At 42.1% G+C, this 22,021-nt stretch overlaps 1 protein-coding gene across 1 annotated transcript in view; it reads right to left on the bottom strand.

The window, feature by feature from the left end:
- The window catches only part of DNAJC11 (DnaJ heat shock protein family (Hsp40) member C11), a 69,669-nt gene extending 60,488 nt beyond the window's left edge, over positions 1-9,181 (bottom strand). The window contains exon 1 of the mRNA XM_050931606.1: positions 9,068-9,181. Within this exon, the coding sequence (XP_050787563.1) occupies positions 9,068-9,139 (72 nt within the window). The 5' untranslated portion in view covers positions 9,140-9,181. The remainder of the gene's footprint in view (positions 1-9,067) is intronic.
- Between the last annotated feature and the right edge of the window lie 12,840 nt (positions 9,182-22,021).

Genomic DNA, 22,021 nt, shown 5'->3' with positions numbered 1-22,021 from the left:
GGTAACCAGAGGAAAACCCCTGGGTGGGGTTTAAAGGACTATTCACCAGCCAGAGCTCTTGTTTGAGTAAGGGGTCAACCTCTGGTAAGCTTATTAGCATGCATGTAGGTTCTTTTATTGTTTTAATGTTTCCTCACTAAAGCTTTTACTTTCAGAATAAATGTGGTCGCTTAGAAAGAGTGGTAGTAACTTAACTACAGAGGAGTTGAATCTTACATGGGGGTTAGGTTCTGAAATCAGCGCGTAAGGCAAAAATCACGCATAGTCAAACACTCATTGAGTGGAATGGCAGGCAGAATCGCCCGCACTACAGGTACAGTATTTAAATGTGTTATTTTTCTCTTTTTTGTTTTGTTTTGCCAAGCGTGCATAGTTAAAATCGCGTAAGTTAAATGCACCTATGATGCAACTACACTGTATAGGAATTACACTGTTTCCAGTATCCAAGAAGAAAAATAAAGCAGGGTTCCTTTGGCTGTCTGACTTTTCTGAGGAATTCACAGTGTAGGTAGAGATCTATGCAGCCTGGAAATACCCAGTCAGGAGGGAGGAAGATGCGTGTTTCCACTCTAGAGAGGCAACAACTGGAGAGCTGGAAGTTGTAAGAATGGATCTCCTTGCCAGACCAAAGAGGGGGAACACAGGTGCAGTTGTCCTACAGGACCAATACCCACTGTTTCTTCCCATTTTTCAGTGATTTCCCCCACCAGATTCAAACAAATGTATGGTTGGCCAAATTATACACATTACAACTGAGCAAACTGCACAAGGAAAAATTAACCTTTCATCTTGTACATCAAGAAAATTAGGGTTCTTAGAGCCAAACTTATACTGTACAAAGCTGGCTTTTTATGGAGTGGTTTTTCCTGTTTGTTTTGTTTTTCCTTAAAAAGAAAATACTAAAATAGTAAGAGAGAAGACAGATTACTTATTTCTGTAAGCACGCTGCCACTCTTCTACAGACTTGGAAACTGCTGCCAAACACAAAGAACAGACTATTTGCAATTTCATTATGCATGCACACCAGTACAAAAAATTGCTCTTAATATTCAGAAACTGCCATCCCCGCTAACTTCATTTTAACATCATCCTTTCTCACAGCCTCCCTCCAAAGCAAAAAATCAACAGGGAGATTTTTAAGGGGCTGCAACATTTCATTTTCTTTTTAAATGAAAACGTTCAGGTTATTTCTCCCTAAAGCACACTGAACAAATTATCCTACATCAAAAGAGCTCCCATACAACACAGAATTTTATTGTGGTATGTGCTACAATAACTAGACACAATGTCATGAGTAACAAAAGGTGTGACAGTCTTAACTTAGAATGCTGTTTAGTTTTGATTGGTTTGTCTTACAGAGAAACTTTCAAGTAGTTTAGGACTCAAAATGAGTCCTCACAAAGTCTGCCAAGGAAAGCATAGCTACTAAGTAAATTAGATTTGAGAAAAAAGTATAAATAGAAAAAAGGTTACAAAAAAAATTGAGTAGGCATGTGTTATAAAACACCTAAACAAAATGAGCAGGGCATGGAAGGGAAAACCATTTTTAAAAACTTTCAATCAGGATGGGGAAAAACAATCTTATGTTGCATTTCATTTCCCCCTCCCTTTCTGGTCTGTTTATAGTTTATAAAATGCTGATCCTACAAATGCACATGTGAGCACCTTAAGTGTTCGTCTCATTAGAGCCTTACACTAATTTTCTCAGGTATGGACCTGTTTCAAATGCTTGTAAAGCAAATAATATACACCTCTACCCCAATATAACACGACCCAATATAACACAAATTCGGACATAATGCAATAAAGCAGTGCTCCGGGGGAACGGGGCTGCGCACTCCGGTGGATCAAAACAAGTTCGATATAATGCGGTTTCACCTATAATGTATTAAGATTTTTTGGCTCCCAGGGACAGCGTTTTACAGGGGTAAACGTGTATTTGTGGGCACTACATATTTTTTTTTCCATTTTTAATAATCTATAGTGTTATCAGTAACTTTAGGAAAGAACAAGGAGTCTGGAGGCACCTTAAAGACTAACAGATTTATCTGGGCATAAGCTTTTGTGGGTAAAAAACCATTGATACTTTAGGAAAGAAGTTACTTTGAAATATACAGCTATGTCGATATCTGTTTATCAAAACACTGACTTCTGCTTAATTAGAAACACAGGAGGGAAGAAGGCAAACCAATGCCTGCCAAACAGAAAGAGGAAAATTGGTAAGGAACAAACTGTTATTTTCATCTTCTAGGAAAACAATCAAACTATGGAGAGGTGGACCTGGCACATACAGCCTGAGGAGCCATATAGAAAGCATGTCCAATTTCAGATTCTGAACTCCCAGGTCAGCAGAGGCTGGCAGTGCTGTGCATGATTTAAACAACTGCTATAAACAAACATTTCCAATAACCACAGTAAAAAATTCCTGCCTGGCATGTCATGTTTTTACAGTGAAATTCTCCTTCCCATCAACTTATGTCTGAATACAGACTATGAAGTTACCAGTAAACATTGCACAGGGAGAGGGAGGGAGCTTTCCACAGTGCTAATGAAGTGTCAGAAAGGAGGCACTTCTACTGATGCTTAATGCCTTAACAGCATTTGCTCCAACTGCAGAATTCAATGACAAAACATTACTAGGGTTTGTGAAGAGATACTCTTCACTCAGCTGTGTCACACAAAAGGTGGTAACTGAACTATTGCCATCAAGCATGAGTTTGTTCTTTTCTTCTAACTTTTCAGCAATCTTTCAACAGAACAAGAGCTGCACACTAAGTTCTTAGTTTCAAAGCTAAATACGAATTTCTGTGATGTACAGCTTTTTTTAGAACTAATTTAAAATTTATTTTGGGTACTTTGTTGTTTGCCAATACAGCTAATCAACAGATCAACAGGCAGAGCAAACAAAATCTCTTTTCTATGCACATTACAGAGTGGCCACCTTTGCTACTAAATGAACCAATAAACTAAAACAAGAAAGTTTCATAGGTGCAACTCTTGGTCCTTAAGAACTTAATTAATTATTCACTTATTTAAAAAAATCTTTTCAAACTACTGTAGAACCAGAAACTGTTAATAAAACTATGACTGTAATAAAAATGTGACAGGATTTCAGTGGTTAGAGTAGAAGAGCGTTGGGAGTCAGGACTACCAGGTCTTATTTCCAGCTCTGAAAGTGATTCGTTGTGTAACTTTTGGCAAGACAATTTATCTTTGTGTTTTTCAGTTCCCTCAGCTCTAACATGAGGAATGTCTCTACCTCATGAGCCCCATAAGTTAGTGTTACTAAAATTAAATTCCTTGAATTAAAGTTTCCATAGAAGTATCATTAATTCTCTTTTCTGGGTACTCCAAGGTCCAAAATATCTTGAAGTGAAATTTAGCTATGACATTGATAGCAAGAAGAAGAGAAGCGTGTACCTATAACACAGAACGTGCAAGATCAGCTACAGCTGTGCTTGTTCTCGCTGATCCATTGTTTACGAATAAAGAAACCTAGTCTGTTGTTTGAACTGTGCTGGAAGTAGCTAGTCTTAGTTCTTACAAGCTATTAGAACTATTACCGAAACAGCTGCTTAGCTCAGGATACAATTGAGATTCAACATATTTGTAGTTTACATACAAGTTGGATAATTAAATTAGATGAAGTGCATTCATGCAATTCCTACAAAAATGCATGTTGCAGAAAAAAACTTGACCTCTAATCAACAACATACAGCTCATAACACATTGCATACTTTTGGGCAAGACTCAAAACATTTGTTTCTTTATTAGTTTTATTTGGTATTTAGTATGCAATACTATACTACCTTTCAATGCTGTACACACATGCTGTCTTTAGTTTTAAGACACATTCTGTTACTCAGAGAGGCGCCTTGGGCACTTGGTGCCATAGTATCTGTAAGACCATGACTTTCTGTTTACAATAAAGCACTTTCGGAGCCCTGTCTTGTGGGTACTGCACACAGTGTTACTAAGGTTTGCAGGTAGAGCTAAAATTAATAAAAACACCTTTACCAGATGTACACTGGCAAGCTGACCTGGTCTTCCATTGGGCCAAGCGTAGAAATAGATGCAACAGAATCTAGTTCAGTTTAGTTTTTCCATCAGAGGAAAATAAAATGCTTATTAACCCAGAGACCAGGTAGATTCTACCCTCCTCCCCACAAATCAGATATGGGATCCCTCTAGCCAAGTCTCGGACAGGGGCCAGAAACAGCAGCTTCAGGGTGCTCATGGCCCTACAGCAGGCAGCAAGAGAAGAGCCCAGTCCAGGGAGAGGGAGTCTGTGTTACTGAGAACAAGATGGGGTACTAGTTGGTGTCTGCTACAGACCACCAAATCACACTAGGAAACAGGATAATTGGCTCCTTATGCACCTATCTACAGTGCGCAGGGAGGAAAAAAAGAGAGAGACATCAATGGGGATTCCAATTCAAAAGACATCTGCTAGAGATTTCATGCTTCCAGTACAAAAACATCCTTGGAATTTCTAAATATTATAGATGACAAATTCCTAACTTAATGAGTGTTGCAGCCAACATGGGGTAATTCTATATTAGACCTTCTCCTAACAGATAATGAGGAACTGACCACACAACTAAAAGGTAGTGGTAACTTAGGTACAAGTGATCATAACTTGACCATATTTATAATGTGCAAATACAATAAACTCCAGATAAGTAATATATACACACACATACACATCACAACATATACATATCCTTGGTGCTTTAATAGGGCCAATTTCACAAAGCTGAAAACAATTATGAGCCAATTCAACTGAGAGGAAGAATTTAATCAGAAAAATGTGAATGATAATTGGGAATCATTTAAGAATTTGCTAGATGTCCAGAAAGCCACAATCCCACAACTGAGGAAGAAGCCTGTGCTGGTTAAAAAAACAACCTGGTTTAAAGGGGAACTGAAGGCAGCTGTAAAAAATTTAAAAACATATAACAAATGTAAGAAAGGGGAATTTGATAGTAATAAGTATAAACCAGAAGTTAGAAAATATAGAAATTTGATAAGGGAAATCAAGGGACATAAATAGAAATATATGGCCAGCAGAGTTAAGGACAATAAGAAGGCGTTTTTAAAATATATTAGGAACAGAAAGAATCTCACCAATGGTATCAGTCCATTACTAGACAGAAGTGATAGAATTATTAATAATAATGTACAAAAGGCAGAAGTGTTCAATAAATATTTCTGTTCTGTACTAAAAAAACAAATCACGCAGTCTCATCATATGGTGATAACACTCTTCCTATTCCATTACTCTAGAGCAGCAGTCTCCAACCTTTTTATGTCCAAGGTTACTTTCTGAATTTAAGGGCAACCCAGGATCTACCCTGCCTGTTCCCTGAGCCCCCCGCACCTTCCTCAAAGCCCCGCTCACTCCACCTCTCTCCCTCCCCAGATCACTCACTGTCCCCCACCCTGACTCACTTTCACCAGGCTGGGACAGGGGGTTGGGGTTCGGGAGGGGGTGGGGCTCTGGGCTGGAGCCGAGGGATTAGCAGTGTGCGAGGGGGCTTTGGGCTGAGCCTGGGGCAGGAGTGCAGGAGGGTGTGAGGGGTACAAGCTCTGGGAGAGTGTTTGGGTGCAGGAGAGGGCTCAGGGCTGGGGCAGGGGCTTGGGGTGCAGGAGGGAGTAAGGCAGGGATTGGCAACCCCTGACATGCGGCCTGTCAGGGAAATCCACTGGCAGGCCGGGACAGTTTGTTTACCTGCAGCGTCTGCAGGTTTGGCCGATCGCAGCTCCCACTGGCTGCGGTTCACCATTCCAGGCCAATGGAAGCTGTGGTAAATGGCGGCCAGCACATCCCTCGGCTCACACGGCTTCCCGCAGCCCCCATTGGCCTGGAACGGCGAACTGCAGCAAGTGGGAGCTGCGACTGGCCGAACCTGCGGATGCTGCAGGTAAACAAACCAGCCCAGCCCACCAGTGGATTTCCCTGACGGGCCACTGGAGGGGTCAACACGTCCCTGTGGCCTCCAAGGGGAAGGGGGGTGGGCGGACAGGGCTCTGCGCGCTCTCTGCAGGCACCAACCCCAAAGCACCCATTGGTCACAGTTCCCCATTCCCAGCCAATGGAAACTGCAGGGGCAGTGCCTGCAGGCAGGAGCAGCATATGGAGACCCATGCCCCACCCCCGGGGCCACAGAGGTATGCTGGCCGCTTCGGGGAGCGGCGTGGAGCTGTGGCAGGCAGGGACCCTGCCTTAGCAGCACCTGGAGATCACAATCGACTGAAAGAGTCCCCAGAATAGAACAATCAATCGCAAAGAACAGGTTGGTGACCACTGCTCTAGAGAATGTTAACCACCAGCTACTAAGGTTAAACATTATTAAATCAGCAGGTCCAGACAACTTGCATCCAAGAATTTTACAAGACTTGGCAGAGGAGCTTGCTGGACCATTAATGTTTTTTTTTCAATAAGTTCTGGAGCACTAAGGAAGTTACAGAAGACAGAACGAAAGCTAATGTTGTGCCGATTTTTAAAAATGGTAAAAGGGATGACCTGGTAATTAAAGGCCTGGCAGCCTGACACTGATTCCAGGTAAGACAGTGGAACAGCAGATGCAGGACTTGATTAATAAAGAATTAAAGGAGGGTAATGTAATTAATACAAATCAACAATGGATTTATGGAAAATAGATACCTTTTTTTGATGAAATTACAAGTTTGATTGATAAAAGTAATAGTGTTGATGCAACAGAATTCTGTAAGCTGTTTGACTTGACTTGGTACTGCACATTTTAATTAAAAACTAGAACAGTATAAAATTAACATGACACACATTAAATGAACTAAAAACTGGTAGATCTCAAAATAATTGTAAACAGAGAATCATCACTGAGCGAGTCTGTTTCCAGTGAAATCCCACAGGGATTGGTTCTTGACCCTATACTATCTAACTTCTTTTTCAATGACCTGGAAGACAATATAAAATCACCACTGATAAAGTTTGCAGATCACAGAAATTGGGGGAAGGATAAATAATGAAGGAGACAGGTCATCGATTCAGAGTGATCTAGATCCCTTGATAAAGTGGGTGCAATAAGTGGTAAGCCGGGCCCAAGGAAATATGCATTTTAATAGTTTAATGTAAATACGTACATCTGGGAACAAAGAATGTAGGTTTCAGAGTAGCAGCCGTGTTAGTCTGTATTCACAAAAAGAACAGGAGTACTTGTGGCACCTTAGAGACTAACAATTTTATTTGAGCATAAGCTTTCATGGGCAACAGCCCACTTCATCGGATGCATGCAGTGGAAAATACAGTAGGAAGATATATATCTATATAGATATAGATATACACACTATATATATACACATATATATATACACACACACACACACGTATATACATACAAATATATATACACATACACACACACAGAGAACACGAAACATTGGGTGTTACCATACACACTATAAAGGGGAGTGATCATAAGGTGAGCTATTAGCAGGAGAGAAAAAGAACTGTTTGTAGTGGTAATGAAAATGGTCCATTTCCTGCAATTGACAAGAAGATGTGAGGAACTGGGAAGGGGGGAGGGAGATAAGTACTTTGTGTAATGGCCCATCCATGCAGGCCATACTTATAGAATGAGGGACTCTATCCTGGAAAGCAGTGACTCTGAGAAAGATTTGGGGTCATGGTGGACAATGAGCTGAATACGAGCTCCCAACGTGACTCTATGACCAAAAGAGCTAATGCAATCATGACTGCATAAACAGGAGACTCTAGAATAGGTGTAGAGGTTATTTTACCTCTGTATTGCGAATTGCAGCCATAGCTAGACTATTGTGTCCAGTTCTGGAGCTCACAATTTAAGAAAGATGTTGATAAATTGGAGAAGGTTCAGAGAGTAGCCACTAGAATGATAAAGGATTAGAACACAAACATATAGTGTTAGATTCAAAGAGCTCTATTTAACTGAGTGGTTCCCAACCAGGCATATGTAGAGGTTTGCTAGGGGTAGGTACATCAACTTATCTAGATATTCACGTTGTTTTACAACAGGATACATAAAAAAGCACTAGAGAACTCAGTACAAATTAAAATTTCAAACAGACAGTGACTTGTTTATATTGCTGCATATACTATACGCTGAAAAGATTTATATTCCAATTGATTTTATTATGATAAAAACAAGAAAGTAAGCAAATTTTCAGTAATAGTGTGCTGTGACACTTTTGTGCTTTTATGTCTGGCTTTATAAGCAAGTAGTTATTTTTAAGTGAAGTGAAACTGGGGTAGGGTGACCAGATAACAAGCGTGAAATATCAGGATGGGGTGAGGGTAGTCCATGTAAAAAAAACCCCTAATATCGGGACTGTTGCTATAAAAAATGGACATCTGGTCACCCTAAACTGGGGGTACACAAGAAAACTCAGACTCCTGAAAGGGGTTCAGTAGTCTGGAAAGGTTGAGAACTATTCATTTATCTTAATAAAGATAAAGTTAAGGGATGAGCTGATTAGTCTCTAAATCACTACATGGGGAACAAGTATTTAATAACGAGCTTTTCAGTCTAGCAGAGAAAGGTACAAGGGGACCAATGGCTGAAAACTGACGCTAGACGAGTTCAAGCTGGAAATAACAGGGAGGGTGGTTAACCAGGGGAACAGCTGACCAAGGGTCGGCGGATTCTCCACCACTGACAATGCTGAACTCAACGCTGGAGGTTTTACTAAGTTATCTGCTCGCGCCAGGCGCTCAGGCTGGCTGGTCCCTTCCCGCCTTGGGAACGACGTCTCTCTTGGGGAGGAAGAGCGCGGGGGGAGCCCGGGGCGCTGCCTCCAGGCCCCGGCGGTCACAGCCTGCACCGGACGGAGCGCAGGAAACGGGCGAACAGAGACCCCTGAGGGGAGCCTGGGGCCGGGGGGAGTACACACTCCGCCGCCCCCGCTGACGAGGCCCGCGAGAGACCCGCCCGGAGAGGTAGGGGCCGGGCGGGCACCGGGTCACAGTCCCCTCCCCAAGCCTCTCCTCAGCCCGGCGCCCCCCACCAGTGCCGCTACGCCCCGGCCCGGCGCGGCCCGCCGCCCTCACCTCACGCCGCACGTTCAGCAGCGAGTAATAATCCTCGTTGTCCGGCGCCTCCTCCCCCAAGGCCGCCGCCATCTTGCCGACCTCTCACCCCGCGCTGGGGCGGGACCAGGGTCAGAAGAGCGCCGCGCGGACGGCACAGGAGGTCGCGCCACCGCCACAGCGCCCCCGACGGAGCGGCGGGGCATCAGGAGGCAGCGCGCACGCGCATCGTTCAACGAGCGGGCGAGGAGAGCACGCCGAGGCACATGCGCAGCGAGGAGTGTTGTTACCGGCTCGCGGGAGAAATGACGTGGTAGCAGATGTCAAGAAGACGGTGCGCGTGTGAAATGAGCGAATGGGCTCACCTCTGGCGCGCATGCGCTCTGTTGCGTCAGCTCGCGAGTCTGGGGTTGGGCGGGAAGAGGCTGGGAAGGGGGCGGGGCGCCCCGGGCGGTGGGTCGGGTGCCGGCTCTGCCGTACCTGCACGGGGCGGGGCCCTGCCCCCCCCGCCCTCCGCTGAGCCAGGCCGCTCCCCCGCGGGCACTGCCGGGGGACAAGCGTCTCTCCGCGGCTGAGGCGCCGTCCGGCTGTGTCCGCACGGAGCTGCCTGGGGTCGGGTTACGTGCCCGCAGCCCGCGCCTGGCTCCTTGGGGCGCTGCTCACCCCCGTCCTGTGGCGCGGCGTGTCTCGGGGAAAGCGGCGAGCTGTGCGGGCTCCTCTGCGTTTCTAGTGTCGCTCTAAGCTACGGAACCAGCCGCGGCTGTTCCCCCTCCTGTGCTAGCCACCTCCTCACTGCGGTCCTCAGGAGAAGGTGCGGCGGGAAGCCACCTCTGCCCTCCTCCAAGCAGCGCTCCAGGGTTCTGGCTGGGCGGTGTCGGGGTAGATTAGAGTCCCTTATAGGACTTTGAACAAGCAAAGTAAGGACAGGAGCTCCAGTATTCGCACATTTCATGCTGGGACAGGATAATTTGGGTGTATGTCATCAATTAGATGTGGACTTTGAACCAGGATCCATGTTTTGAAAAAAGATGCTAGAGCTGAGGCAGGCAGAGTTTTTGGCCTGAGGGTCACATCCGGTTTTGTAAATTGTATGGAGGATCGGTTAGGGGAGGGGGTCGTACCACCCCCTAGACTCCTGCCCTATCCAACCCTCCTCTAGGACCTCTGCCCCATCCACACACCCCTGTCCCCGACTGCCCCCAGATTCCCAGTGCCCCATCCAACCCCTCCTCTCATTCCTGACAGCCCCCCAGGACCCATGCCCCTTCCAACCACCCCTTCTCCCTATCCCCTGACTGTCCCCAGAACGCGTGTCCTGACTACCACCCCATCCAACCCCCCTCCTTCCAGACAGCCCCCCAGAACCCCTGCCACCATTCAACCCCCTGTCCTTCCACCCCCCCCTCCACTGACCACTACCTCCCTGACCACCACCTCAAACTCCCCTGCCCTCTGTCAAGCCCCCCCCGCTGCCTGGCACACCAGTGGCTGGCCAGGCTCTGCAGCTGTGCTACCCCAGGAGCTCACAGCCCGGCCGGCCAGAGCACTGCACCAGCAGTGGAGCCAGTTGAGGCTGTGGGGCCAGGGGTGAGCCAGCCAGGCAGGCCGGTCCCGCAGGCCCAGGTGTCGCCCACAGGCCGTAGTTTGCCCATCCCTGTGCTAGAGCTTTTTATTAGAGACATGGTCCTAGTTAGTAGCACACCTAAAATATAGTTCCAGGTTCTAAACCTGCTTTTGACACTGACTCCTATGACCTTTAACAAGTCACTTCACTTCTCTACCATGACTTAACTGCTCTCCTTTCATTCTTCTGCTTGGAGGTAAGTGCATTTAGCCCTATTGTACCTGGAGTCTTTTTGTACCCTTGCAGATTTTTAGACTGGAAGTTCCCTGAAGTATAATAAATGCTTTGCACACTGTCATGCTGGTTCCACACTGAAAATGCTTTATGCTCCATCTTTGCTCTCCCTTATCCACATCACCATCACGGTGGTACCAGATACCATCAGATCTGACTCAGGCACTCACTAAGAAGCAGCATGATAAGAGGATGGCAAAATCTTTCGATGAACCTCAGATTGTGCTTCAATGAGGGCACCTCTCTGGTAATTTTCAGACAGGATAAATTTCCTGGAGTGTAGGTCCTCTCTTTATCCTTTATAGGTTGTTTAGCAGTGGAGCAGTTTGGAATGTGACTGGATAAATAGAAGGCCAATCATAAACTTAGTCCAGGGCTGAGATGTATTTATTATACACTTCCATCTTGAGGAGATGGACTTTGTTTCTCCCCTTTTGAAGAAGCCAGTTATATGATGGGAGAAATAATGGAAATACAGTTTTGTAACACAGAAAAACTCTCACAGCAGAACATCTGACAAAGCTCAGCTTCATACTTCAGTTCCTTGCCCTACGAATTTGCTATATTCTCCTTACTGAGGTATAGTCAGAAAGAAAATTATATGACAGCAGTAAAGCAAAGTCTAAAATCTATTATCACATTCTCTTATTTTTTAACAGAAGTTACAAGTAAATTTATTCTTACTGTTCACATTCAATATGACACAGACCGTTTGCTCTCATAGGATAGAAACTATTTGGGTATTTAGGAGGCTGCCCCGTGTTTAACAGCTTCACAGCCCTGCTGTGCTGTACTCAGAGTTTATCCTGGAGGTCATTTGTTTCCCTTTGAATGACAGTGACATTATTGGGAGAGGCAGCTGAGCAATCTGTCCAGGCTCTTCTGTGTCACTGCTGAATCTAAGCCCTTCTCTATAATTCATAAAGATAAATTACCTATAATCTTTTTATTATTCTCTTGTCATTGAGTCAAGACAGGGATTTAGTGCTATTTTTATCAGTTTCTGACTGCTCTCCCTTCTTCTGCACACTTGGATAGCAGGCTGATTCAGTGAGACAGGGCAGAAAACTTTGCTGAATATGGCCATTTTAAAATCATCTTCACAAGGGAATCTCTAAGCTTCTAGGAAAGCTGCAGCATTAGTATCTCAGTCTCCATTCCACCTGCCTCCCTATTGCTTACTGACATAAAAACAAGCTAACTACAGAGTGGCTACAAAAATTGCTTAAGAGTGATTCAATATCATTAGCTTCAAATATGTATAGTGGTCAAAAGGCCAAATGGTAGTCTATTACATCTCTAATTTTAGGGTGTAGGTGCATTTAATTCACTCTGTATTCTCCTCTTTGGAGCAATAGAGATATGCCCACCTGTAACAGCAGGTGCTCAGATATCATGCTGAGGAATGCAGTATAGAAACCTAGAGAGATTGGGTTTCATTTTACTATAGAACCAAATATGCCCATAGGGAGGAATCCACCTCTCTCCCCATTGGATTAGGGAGCAAGTCCCAGTGGCAGTTTTATTCAGCTGCTTATTTTGTATATATGCAGCAAGACACAAAATAACACAACTTCTAAGGTAGTTTTAAACTATGCATTTCCCTGAGATGACAACTTCACTTATTCATTTTTTGATGTGGTATTTGGTTTTTACAAGGTATTTGAACTCCATGTATTTACCCCTTCTGGTCACTTTCAGTTGAGGTAGTTGTTTTCTATCACTGACTACCAACAAAGCAATAAAAAATGCCAGCAGGTGGAAAAACATGCAGATAGTGGATATGACAGCAGCAAAACAGAATAGAGTGAAAAGCAGAAGGGATGAAAGCCAGTAGAGCACAACTCATTTGGGTGCTCAGTCCACAACTCTCAGAAATCAGTAGTTTTTAGATGAGAGAAGAAAAGGAGGAAGAACAGCCTTGGTTGTCCCATGCATGATCTGTATTATTTGCCTGTCTTTAGCACAGAACATGTTAGAAAATGAGTTTAGAATGGAAAGGAGGAAAACTATCCAGTCCTACCTCTGTCCCATATGGCTCTCACATTCTGTATCCATACCTTGATAGATAGCAGCACCAGAGGGCTCTTTGATACATGCAGGATAAAGGGAATGTTTAGTGTCACTTGTCAGCATTACTCCTGATACAGTTGGCTGCATGCATTGATGAGAGGACAATTGTTTCTTCCATTAGGTTAACTACATGATGAGTCTGAAAGAACTTTTCTAAACAGAAGCAAGCTCTGTTTCACAAAAACTACTGCTGTGTGACTTATAAAAATTGTTTGAGAGAGATCTTGGTTTACTGATTAAACAATATTACTAGTCAAAGCTTTGATCAGTACAGAATTCCAAGGTGAGGAAAAGAATAACTGCGATAGAAAGGAAAGTGTGAGATCTACAGCAACGGAAAAGTTAGGAATGGGTGAGTTATTTGAGGGCCAAATCCTGTTCTTAGTTGCAGCAGAGGAAATCCAGAGTAATTCTATTCAAATCAACAGTTACACTGGATTTACACTAGAAATCTACATGCAGAAGGTTTGGTCTCCAAAACAGCAAACTGACTGTTTGGCTGGCAAATTAACCACCAGAGGGCACCCATGCAGTCCCATCAAAATATTGAACTGGACAGAAAAATTAATGTCACGATGTATAGGGGCCTATGAAATTCAAACAGAACGACTCCCTAGGCTCTAGACCAAATTGTGACTGGCTATAACACTTAACGACAGGCAGATTTTGTATTCTATATGTATTGTTGCTTTGACAAGGATACCATGAAGCAAAATTGGGGCCTTTCTTCCCTTTAGACTGCATAGTGCCCTATAACTAGTCCCTTGATTTTTGTATGTTATGTTAGAATGAGAGCTCTGCCCTGTAAGATAGACAGCTACTAAAAGAAAACTTAATAAAAGTATGATTTCATGTGAAGATGAAGCCATGGTTTCCTACACCAAAGTTCAGTCACTTTGTTTTGGACTTATCATCATAGAATCCTTACTTAAATACAATTAAAAGGTATGTTCAGTCTTAAATCAACTCTTCTGGTCCCAATGCAGTTGACGACGGAAATTTTGAAATATAAGTTTCTCTGAAATCAAATAAGTTCCTCAACTCAGAGCTTTCTATGAAGGCACATTTTCAGGGAAATCCAGTAAGAATTAATTCATTTTCCCTCACTACAGAGTAGTCATCCAACTATTTGGCAATACACATCTCCTGACTCAGCATACCTACTAGATTCATTTTTTCCATATGATTTTAAAGTGACTCGGTCTATGCTAAAACACAAAAATAGTGACTACAGTTCTGAGGTTTTGAATTGCTATTGCAGCGCCCTATTTCCCAGAGAGCTTTGTCCTGTACTGATAGTAACAGTCATGCTTTTTTTTTTTCTAACATGGCTGGGGAATCACAATCCTTAGGGATGTTAGTGATAGAAAGTTACTGTGAGTTTTCTCTCTCTCTCGGATCTTTCCAACATGTTGCTAAAAGACACTGTCACTAATTACACAGCTGAGCCTTTCCACTATACGAAATTGTTTTGCATGCAGCAGATTGACAGATACCTCATAGGAAATTCTGAAGGCCATCCCATCTTGTGTCAGATCTATTTACATTTTTCCCTCGTTCTTTATATGCATGAACACAGGATCTTGATGGCTTAAAGGGTGAATTCAGATGCTTTCTAAATAAATTAATACAAAAAGCTGTTCAAGATCCTAAATTATTATCAGGAAAAATGACTAGACTTGCAAACTACAAATGAATACATTTTAAAACAAAATATTTGATTGTTTCATTTCTACTGACATTCCAAGGATTCAGTTCAGGGTACAGTGTTTCTCTTGCCTCAGACTCACTGACTGCGTAAGGTGCATGAAGAAAGCAGCTCCCTGTTTTATGTGGTTTGTTAGTGATGCCATCAGCTATAACAAGTGAAATAGAACCCTGGAATCAACTCCTGGCTGAGTAGATCCTTACTCTTCTCAATCATGGCATACCTCCCACATTGCCTCTCCCAAGCCGCCTTAGTTTAGGATATTAATCTCCTATTCCATATTATAAGTAGCTTTACTAGTTTTCTGCTGCAGCTCTGACAGTTTTCTAAATGTCATGGGACATCAATGTCTTCAGTGCCTTCACTCTTCAGATTCTTTCACATGCTGGAACATGCCAGTATATTTCAATGGTTTAGGCATGGCCCACTTATAAAGAACAGGTGGTATCATTATTCATCTAGAGCCACATAGAAAGAAATATGCTCCCTGACCCCATAGAGATTAAATTCTAATGAAGGTAGATCGTCATGACATAGAAGAGCCATTCAGGAGAAGGAGAGAATTACTGATGAGAATGAAAGGGGGAGGATGGTATGAAGTGGTTGATTTTAAGGCAAGATCTGAAGAAGAGGGAGAGTGGTGGATGAGGACAGGGATGGGTTTCCAGGCAAAGTGAGCAGCATGATAGAACCAAGAAAGGTGATAAAAGGAGCCCTCCTGTTTAGAGAGGCATCGCATGAGGCCAGTCCTGTCACAGAAGAGGAACTTCCTGCAATCAGCCCCGTTCTCAAAATTCTAATCCAAAGTGAAATGGACCAAGCTAAGAGCAGGTACAATGCCATCCTACTATATGGTCATGAATAAAGGCATGTTGGAGGCCATGAATGTGCATCAAATTCTTTTTGCTGATGGCAAAATTCCCAGCTGGGAATACTGATGGGGCTGCGGGGCGTGTAGGGCTTTCAGAGGCACTAGAGTTCTGCACCCATGCCTGGAAAATCCATAATTTGGCTTACTTTTATTTTAAGCAGAAAAAATCATTCATGTATGCGCCAGTCTGTGGTCTTAGTGACCTGACTTACTATGGAGAGAGGCTTCTCAGCAGTGTCTATCCACTTTCTGCTGCTGTAGAGCCAAAGATAACAAGTTTTTGCCTTCCTCCATCCAACTTTCATCTGAACTAATGGACAGTTGTGAGGAACCATTTGCTCTGATGTTGTGTACATGGTAAGAGCATGTGATCCGGAGTCTGAAAAGAGGCCTTGTTTAGCAGATTATTTCAGCAACTATACACCCTACTCTTCATTGGAAAATTGCCGTTGCACAAAGTATTTTTGCTAATATTAACTTAAGTTCCATTTCAGATGAATGGAGGGGAAAACTAGACGATCCCATAAATCCCACTGATCTTGTCAAAGCTGTCAGATTACCGCCTGATAAAGCTCCTAGCTCCTAATGATTACAGCCATCAACCAGAGAGGAAATGTATGTGGATAGGGCTTTCAGGGAGAGTGCCAGGGTTAGACATTGTTACACTGTTAATGTAGTATTATCTAGGGGCTCTTTGGCTTTAATGAAGGGTGAAGCTTTGATCAAAGTTCTTTCTTTAAAAAAAACAACAGCCAAAGATCTAGAGTTATACTCTACCCATTGTCCTATCACCAAGATTAATGCTGACTGCCAAATAGTAAAGGTCGTCTTTGGTTCCAGTTGCTGGTATTAGGAATCCATGGAGAGAATGTCTCTTCACATATAAAAGATGCTATTGATTTCCTGTTACTGTTATCCCGAAATATGCATTGTGTGTCTATGGAGCAGTGACAGTCCTCCATCACTAGAATTATGGGAATAAAATGGTTACTGAATCTCTTCCCGTAAAATATAGTCTCTTTTTCTTCCAAAATTTGGCAGCCCCCCTGCGAATCTTTCACGTTATCTTTTTGAGCAAACTGATTTTTCATTTTCATTTTGTAGGCCTATTTTTTAAAAAATTTGGTTCATCTGTGATATGAAATTGTGTCTTTCTTAACTTTAGGTAAAGTCTGTTTTTCTGGAGCAATGTTATTGCCTCTGTCTCATAGACATAAAGTATGATTTTAAAATTCAGGACTTAAAAAGTAAAGACATTTGCATGTCACATGTCATTTCTTTGTGCAAGATACAGGCCCTGATTACTCCCTCCTTCCAGGCAGATCTTAGAGGATGTTGACAGCATTTTCAGCTGCATGCTGGTAAATATTGGGTTAATGCCTGGAATCAACATAGTGGAGGCTGATCAGAGAATTTCAACTGAATGCCTCTGTAGCAGAGGACACAGCTAGCAAAAAACAGCAGTCCAGGGAGGGATGATCTTCACATTTGAAAAAGCAAATTAAATAAAATATTCTTTTCGCTCTTTGTGTTCCTCTGTGTTACAGATGGAAGATTATGGAACCTTTTCATTTTAGTGATGAAAAAACAAGATGAATTCATATGTAACTGGTAGGATGCCAAAGCCAGAGATAGCACTCCTGAGGGAATGAGGGGCAGTAAGGAAGATAAAAGGTACAATTAACTGAGCTCCCTTTGGAGCGCTGGAGAATTCATCTGCCCCATCCCTCTGGCCAGACACTGTAGTCACCTTCCCTCCTCAGGCAGGTGGGGCATAGCTCAATGCATACACACTGTAGCTATTTCTTTTGCATTTCTTCTGCTCTTCAGGTGAGATGCCACCATCCAAATGAGGAAGAATTAGTTTTTCATTCAGAAAATACCCTCTTCAGTTCCCGACTAGGTCATATTGGTGCCCCTCGCTCCTGATCTGCAACTCACTCTCTTTCACACACACACACACACACACACACACACTTCTCTGACAATGCACCTTCTAATTCCAGGCCTGGCCTTTTTCTCAATAGGCTGACAATCATGATATTGCTTAGTGACATTTTGTGATGGGAACAAAAAGGCAACTAGGCGATGAGGCCAGCAAACTCATTTCACTTGTATCCAGTGGAAGCCTCCAGAGGGAAGAGGTTAGTGCACTGCTCTACTGTGCCATCGTCAGACTTAGTAATATATATTTGCTCCATACAGTATAAAATGTTAAAACTGGCCTGAAAACAGCAGTAAAAATTACTTTTTATGGCTCTGACACTTCTTTCTTTCTTTTTTAAACAACGTTTTATGTAAACACTTTTGAGATGCCCAGTGGAATAATTTCTTATTTGCCATTTCATTCTGAAAAATTATAACTGCAGCAGGATGGTCCGCTTAGAGATTAGGAAATAAACAGACTTAATCACACCTGCAGAAGACCAAATAGTGGAAGGGCCTTCATAATGGGCATCCAATGGCAACAGAAATAGCTGAGGCAACTGATAGGAAGCAAGAAAATCCTTATTAGTAATGTAGTCCTTGGAATATTTACATGCTTACTTATGGAAAAAATATTTTCATCTCACAAAAGTCAAAAGCAAAAGTTCTCCTTGAAAATATTCCAGGTGTGTAATAATTATCTGCTTTCTGTCACCCTCTATGCCATCTCTTCTTGGCAGCAGGAGTGCAAGGCAAAGGGGCATTTCTGTGGTAAGCAAAAGATGTGAGGAGAAGAGAGACAGACTGAGGGGTGAAAGGCTTGGTATGTGTAAATAATAAGGATCCAACTTACTGATAGACCTCTTTGCAAACCAGAGCACCAATGGGGGACTTATCATAGTTAAGCTACTAATACCAGCTGTAACTTTTCCCTTTGTGAAACTATTTTCAGCCAGTGCATGGCCTGGTGCATTGCACGAAGAGGGACAAGAGGAGTCTACAATCTCTTCAAAGTTCTCTTTCCAGCATCAATTCTCTCCTAGAAACCAGATTGCTAGTGCAGTTTTGAGTATGTCAGAGGTGGTTTCTTCATCTTTAGTGTTACTAGCACGTCTGAAAAGTCCAGTAGCTCAATATGCACACAAGGTATCTGGGAAGGGAATTGTTGGCCTTTTGGTGACATCTGGCACCTGAAGCTCTGCTGATTTAGTAGTTTCCCACAAAAGTGCAATTTTTGCTGCAGTGTGGTATAAGCCAGTAAACCCATCAAGTGTCTTGAACATTTCAGCTGAATGGATTGACAGCCATAAAATGAACACTCGAATATACACTCAGATCTCTCTTTCTCCATTAAAACACTGCATTTAGCTGCAAGGAGCCTTTTTCAGACTCCATATAATTTATCATAAAACTAGCCTCATATTCTGCTTTGGAAGTGAGGAACATATATTTATTAATTGCTATGCAGATCTTATGTTCCATTTATAGCCCATAGGATTCTAGGATTTATTAATGGGTGAAAACTGGGCATTTGTGTTCACCTCCACACCCTCCATGTAACATTCAAAATTAGTCAGATTTATTCCTCCTGGGATTTACTGTCTTACCCCATGCTCCAACACAAACTGCCCCGCTCTGATTAGAAAAAATCTTCTACTCCATAGGAGTATTATCTGAGCATTATTGCAGTGTATTTTGTTTCCACTTGATAAATTACCTACACATTAGGTGCTCCGTACAGTAGGTCCTGTAATTCTTGTTATATTTAAGGCACTTTGTGATATATGGGAGATAATTAACTTACACCATTTTTAGTCCAAAAATATATGTTGATCTAGGTCACATGACAAATGTAATCATTCAGAGTTTAGAATACTATTATTTAAAATTTATTTTCTTCTCAAAATGGTTTATGAAATTATAATTTGAATAATTCACAGCATAGTTAGACTATATTATATGTTGGTTCAGTTCCATATTTGGTGGTAACAGAGCTGAGATTGCAATTGCAGTTAAAATAAAAATTGAGTGACAGAAGAGATTTATTATAAATCCTTATTTTGGGAACTTGATAACTTTGCTGGTTCATATTAGGCTAAAATTCAGAATATACTGACAGTCTTGATGTATTTTTTCAGTTATTTTTATAAAATTCAGTATAAATCCATTAAATCATTTGTGAGTTTTAGAGCATTTTAAACTAAATCAAGTAAATGGTAAATCTCATAAAAATGAGGCACCAATAGTACTGGCTAGACAAAGAGAGGTATAGATTCACCACACCATTCTGCCAATTTACCTCAGTCCTAATCTCCATTCCCCCCCTACACATACCCTATGCCCACTATTCCAGTCCACACTCTGCGAGGGCATCTGTCTAGACCTGCAGACTCCTACTATTCCAGTACTAGAACAACCTGTAGTATCTGGGAAAGGAGGAGGAGGTTTTTCAGTATTCAGCATAATTTTGCTAATTAGTTCCATATAGTTTCAAGAAATTTTACTACTCTTGCCACAGGAAACAGAATTTAAGGAAAAGACTTGGTGCTATTGCTGTCAGTCAGCCAATGGCCACTAGCCATGATCAACAATGGCTCTGCCAGCTCCAGAATCAGGGCATGTGCTGTCAAGTCAGCAGTGTTTGGAATACTCAGATATAGCCATATTTGGCTTCTGTATAAATCACTTATTCTGGCATCTTTGAGCTTTTTATGTTGCCAACTCTTTACTGTTTCTTCTGTTCTCCAGCTACTGATATTATATATGACCCTTTGCACATACAGTTGCCTTTCAATAGCCTCCTTTTTCTCAAGACTTTGTCAGTCTTCAGTTCTTGCAGTTTTACAGGAAGCATTAAATCTATACATTATTTTCACTGACTGTCGTGCTACTACTTATCTTCCTTGAATTAGCAAGAGAACACAGCACTAGGCAGCGGTCTGTTGATGAGCACTGAGGTGACGTAATCTGATTGTAGAAACTAAAAAAGGAAAAAAACTTTCATCAGTTAGTTGCCTCTAGTTGTTCAGTATTTTGTAGCTCTGTGTTATCATTTGTTTTGAATTATCTTGCTCATAGGTGAAACTCTTCAAAGTGCTTGATGTTAGGCTCATATGTAGCCCATGTGTCTCACAAGCATACAATAAAGAAATGTGAATGATTCATTTGTATACTTTGATCTTAATGTTCAGCCTGATTTCTCTCATCTTCCATAAACTATTTGTCAGTCAAAGTTTTAAGACATTGTATCTGGAGATTTCATCCTCAATCACAAATACAAGATGGTTGCTGCCAAGACACATGAGGAGCAGCCTTTCTCCAACTTGGAAATATTTGGTGTGACATAAAATGTTCCAAGAAGACATGGACACAGGAGCTTTATAGATGAATAAGGTGACATTTTATTAAATAACTTATCCCTAATGAACTCTACATTTCTATTAGTACAAAGGGTTCTGGAAGTACTTCCTCCAGGAAGTTACAGACATTGCTCATTAACATTGAGGAGTCCCTCAAACCAGTCTTTCGCTTCAGTATTTGAGGTGTTGGCTCCAAATGTTCACTCCTGACAAATTTGCTATGAACCATTTAAGCATGTTTGCTGCAGATAAAATAGGAATATTGCCACTGAACATTCTAATTTGAAAGTATGAATCTGTGGAGATACTTTCCAATATATTAATACCTGCCTCATAACCTGTTTCCAACCATTCTATTTCTAAAAATAAATTACATTTCTTTCATAAACTGGCAGCTGATTAGCACAAGTGAAAAACAAGTCTTTTTTTTTTTTTTAAGAGAGCCAGACAGACATAATGAAGCTTTCTCAGAATGGATAGTGGATAACTGGTCCTCCTGCCCCAATGTCCATTGCACGGAACCGGGGGCTAGATGAGTGATTGATTTATAATCATTTGATAAATGTGGGCTTTTGAAGTCAGTGCACAAGCAAGAAAAGTTAGAAATCCACAGAACTGGGAGTCAGACATTTTTCTCCAAATGCCATTGCACCAATTACTCCTGCCAAGGGGAGAACAGCATCTTCAGCATTTCTTAGTCATTGTTCCCTGTGTAGATCTTATTTTTAATGGGAATGCCTGCATGACCACTAGGGACGAAACGCTCAGAAAAATTCTGTCATTGGTTGAGGTATAATGGCCCTAAGAATCTAGTTCAGTAAACACGGGGTTCTTGTGTGCTATACTTTCCCAATGAAGTGCACACTTTGGGATTAATTAAATTCTTTGCTATCTGCATGCCACTGTAACCTTTCTTTTATGCATTTTAGGGATTGCACAATGTAAAAAGTCAAATCTATTATCTGCATGACTCTAAGGGAAAGAGCTGAGATAAAATTATGCATGTCCTTTAAATGAACAAGGTAGAAAATATTTAGTGTTGCATATTCATTTAGAACAAAATGCAGTTATAGAAGAATCAGGTTAAAAACCAGGAGGAAGCCAGGTAGGGTTAACCAACTGTTCCTACATACACCAAGGTGGTTGTGCCCTGTTGAGCAAACTTTGTTTTAGCCTAGCC

Source organism: Gopherus flavomarginatus, chromosome 21 (assembly GCF_025201925.1).
Source record: "Gopherus flavomarginatus isolate rGopFla2 chromosome 21, rGopFla2.mat.asm, whole genome shotgun sequence".
NCBI classification, from domain to species: domain Eukaryota; kingdom Metazoa; phylum Chordata; order Testudines; family Testudinidae; genus Gopherus; species Gopherus flavomarginatus.
The sequence above is the reverse complement of the archived record's forward strand: the minus strand, read 5'-3'. Positions and strand labels throughout refer to the sequence as shown.